This window comes from Aphanomyces invadans (genome assembly GCF_000520115.1).
Source record: "Aphanomyces invadans strain NJM9701 unplaced genomic scaffold supercont1.13, whole genome shotgun sequence".
Lineage (NCBI taxonomy): Eukaryota > Oomycota > Saprolegniomycetes > Saprolegniales > Verrucalvaceae > Aphanomyces > Aphanomyces invadans.
Window position 1 is genome coordinate 734,438 of NW_008580158.1, and position 2,041 is coordinate 736,478.

Genomic DNA, 2,041 nt, shown 5'->3' on the forward strand with positions numbered 1-2,041 from the left:
ACATAACGTTAGTCTTTAAAATCAATTCACACTGCTTTGTAGCCGTTTCAACAGGTGGCGCAGGGGCGAGACGGTTACATCAACGAAAGGTCGTAGCTTCGACACTTCGAGCGATACCGCGGGCAAAAACAGAGCGCTTACCTCGACAATGCAATGGCAATGAGGAATTGTCTGGTTGAGCGCATGACATAGCCAACGCCGCTTGGCTCTTGGCCCTGCCAAGACGTCGTGATACATTCGGCGTTTTTACCACGCCCTTTCGGCGTGACTTTTCGCACGTCCGTTTCACAGCTAGGGGATAGTCATTGGCTGCAATTAATTGAGGGATAATGAGATTGGTGCCGAAGTTTTGAGTCGTTTCGGGCTTCGCAAGTACAGAAGCTCAGGGGAAATGTAGTATTTTGCAATTTCCTTCCTCGGGTCGCCAATCCAAGACTCCTCGAATGAAGGTAGCGTTGCTCAGCCTGGCTGTGGCCGCCACAGTCGTTGCCCAAGATGGGTACAAGGCTCAGCCGCAATACGGCGACAAACCTGCCAAGTACGATGACGGATACGGCAAGGAACCGTCTGGGTACGGCAAACCCGGGTACACGGTAACCCGTCCGCCCAAGCCGACAACAGGCCCAAAGAAGCCATTCGACCAGTTCTACGACAACCTCAAGTTGTGCAAGGTCGAAGGGGACCTCGCGCTGTGCATTGCTACGGCCCAGTCTCGCCGCGACTGCATGAGCGACAAGCGTGTGAACAAGTGCACGTCTCAGTTTGTAACAGCTTTGTGCTCGGAGCTTGCGACGACGACCACCGGCACGTACAACAACGGGTACTTTAGCGCTACCACCGACTCGTGTGTGGATGCGGCTCTGGCTGACTCGCTCTTGGTCTACAACAAGTTGTTGCGTGAAGTGAACACGGCGCTGTCGATCACGACGCAGTTCGACCAGTGGACTTTCACTACTGTGAAACTCGCGCTGGCGAGCACGCGCAACCATGCCGACTGCGTCATCAAGAGCTTCTTCAACTTCCTCACGGAGTCGGCCAACAACAAGGTCCTGCGCAAGCAAGACCGACAGTGCTTGGACGAAGCGTTGAACAACAAGAACTGCGAGTGGGCGCAAGACGCCACGGATGGTTGGAACCTCCCATCGTTCCTCCGGCGCTACGGCAACCTCGCGTTCAACCAAGCCATTCGGTACATGGAAAGCCGCTTCGGGTCATCCCAGAAGAGCCAACTCAACCACGCGATCTCGGACTTGCTCGAAGCCGTCAAAGACCAAAACACGCAATTCGTCGAGTTTATCAACTCGGACTACGATTTCACCCACCGCACGACTACGGTACAGCTCTGCTCGTTTGTGCCTCCGAGCCACAGCGTCGGGTACCAGATGAATGGCAAGGTCGTTGGAGTCGACGCGAGCAAGATCAAATTCCACTTGCCAATCACGGATAGTCACGACATTTGGTATGCGGAACCCACGACGAGCTGGAAGAAGCGCAAAGGAGAAAAGGTCCCTCCCATCGTCGCGACATGCGACGCGTACTACAAGGAGACCAAGGATGCGTACGACGCGGACGTGGCCACGGGGACAAAGTGGATGGCGTACAAAGTCAAAGCCGATTCGTCCTTCGTCGGCCGCCGCGGCAAGAACTTGGACGTCGAATGCATCAAGGCGGACGAAGGCGAAGGTTGCAAGTTGTTCTCGGACAAGGAAATAGCTGCCGCCGTGGACGACGCCAACAAGGACGACAAGGACAATAAGAAGAAAGTCAAGACGTTCAGCGTCGGCGACCGCGTCGACGCGGCTCACGCAGCCTTTGTTAAGAAGGCGCGCGACACCCTTGGTACCTCGCCTGACCGTTGCTTTGGACTGAGCGGCCACTTCATCCGCTTCTTGGAAACCGGGGAGGTGAAGCCCGTCACATTTGCCGATCCGACTGTCCGTACTTTCGACGGCAAAACCGTCGCGATCAAGAGCCCCTACTGCAAGGCCGCGTCATGGGTCGAACCGCACTCGTGCAACTCGCACTTGACCCAGTGGGAACA

The 2,041-nt window shown here is 55.8% G+C and overlaps 1 protein-coding gene across 1 annotated transcript in view; it reads left to right on the forward strand.

Annotated features, from left to right (window-relative positions):
- Nucleotides 1-443: 443 nt before the first annotated feature.
- Nucleotides 444-2,041, forward strand: part of H310_07186 (hypothetical protein) — a gene marked incomplete at both ends in the record, with an annotated part of 2,592 nt that continues 994 nt past the window's right edge. Inside the window, one exon of the mRNA XM_008872528.1 lies at nt 444-2,032. Coding sequence (XP_008870750.1) covers nt 444-2,032 — 1,589 coding nt within the window. The remainder of the gene's footprint in view (nt 2,033-2,041) is intronic.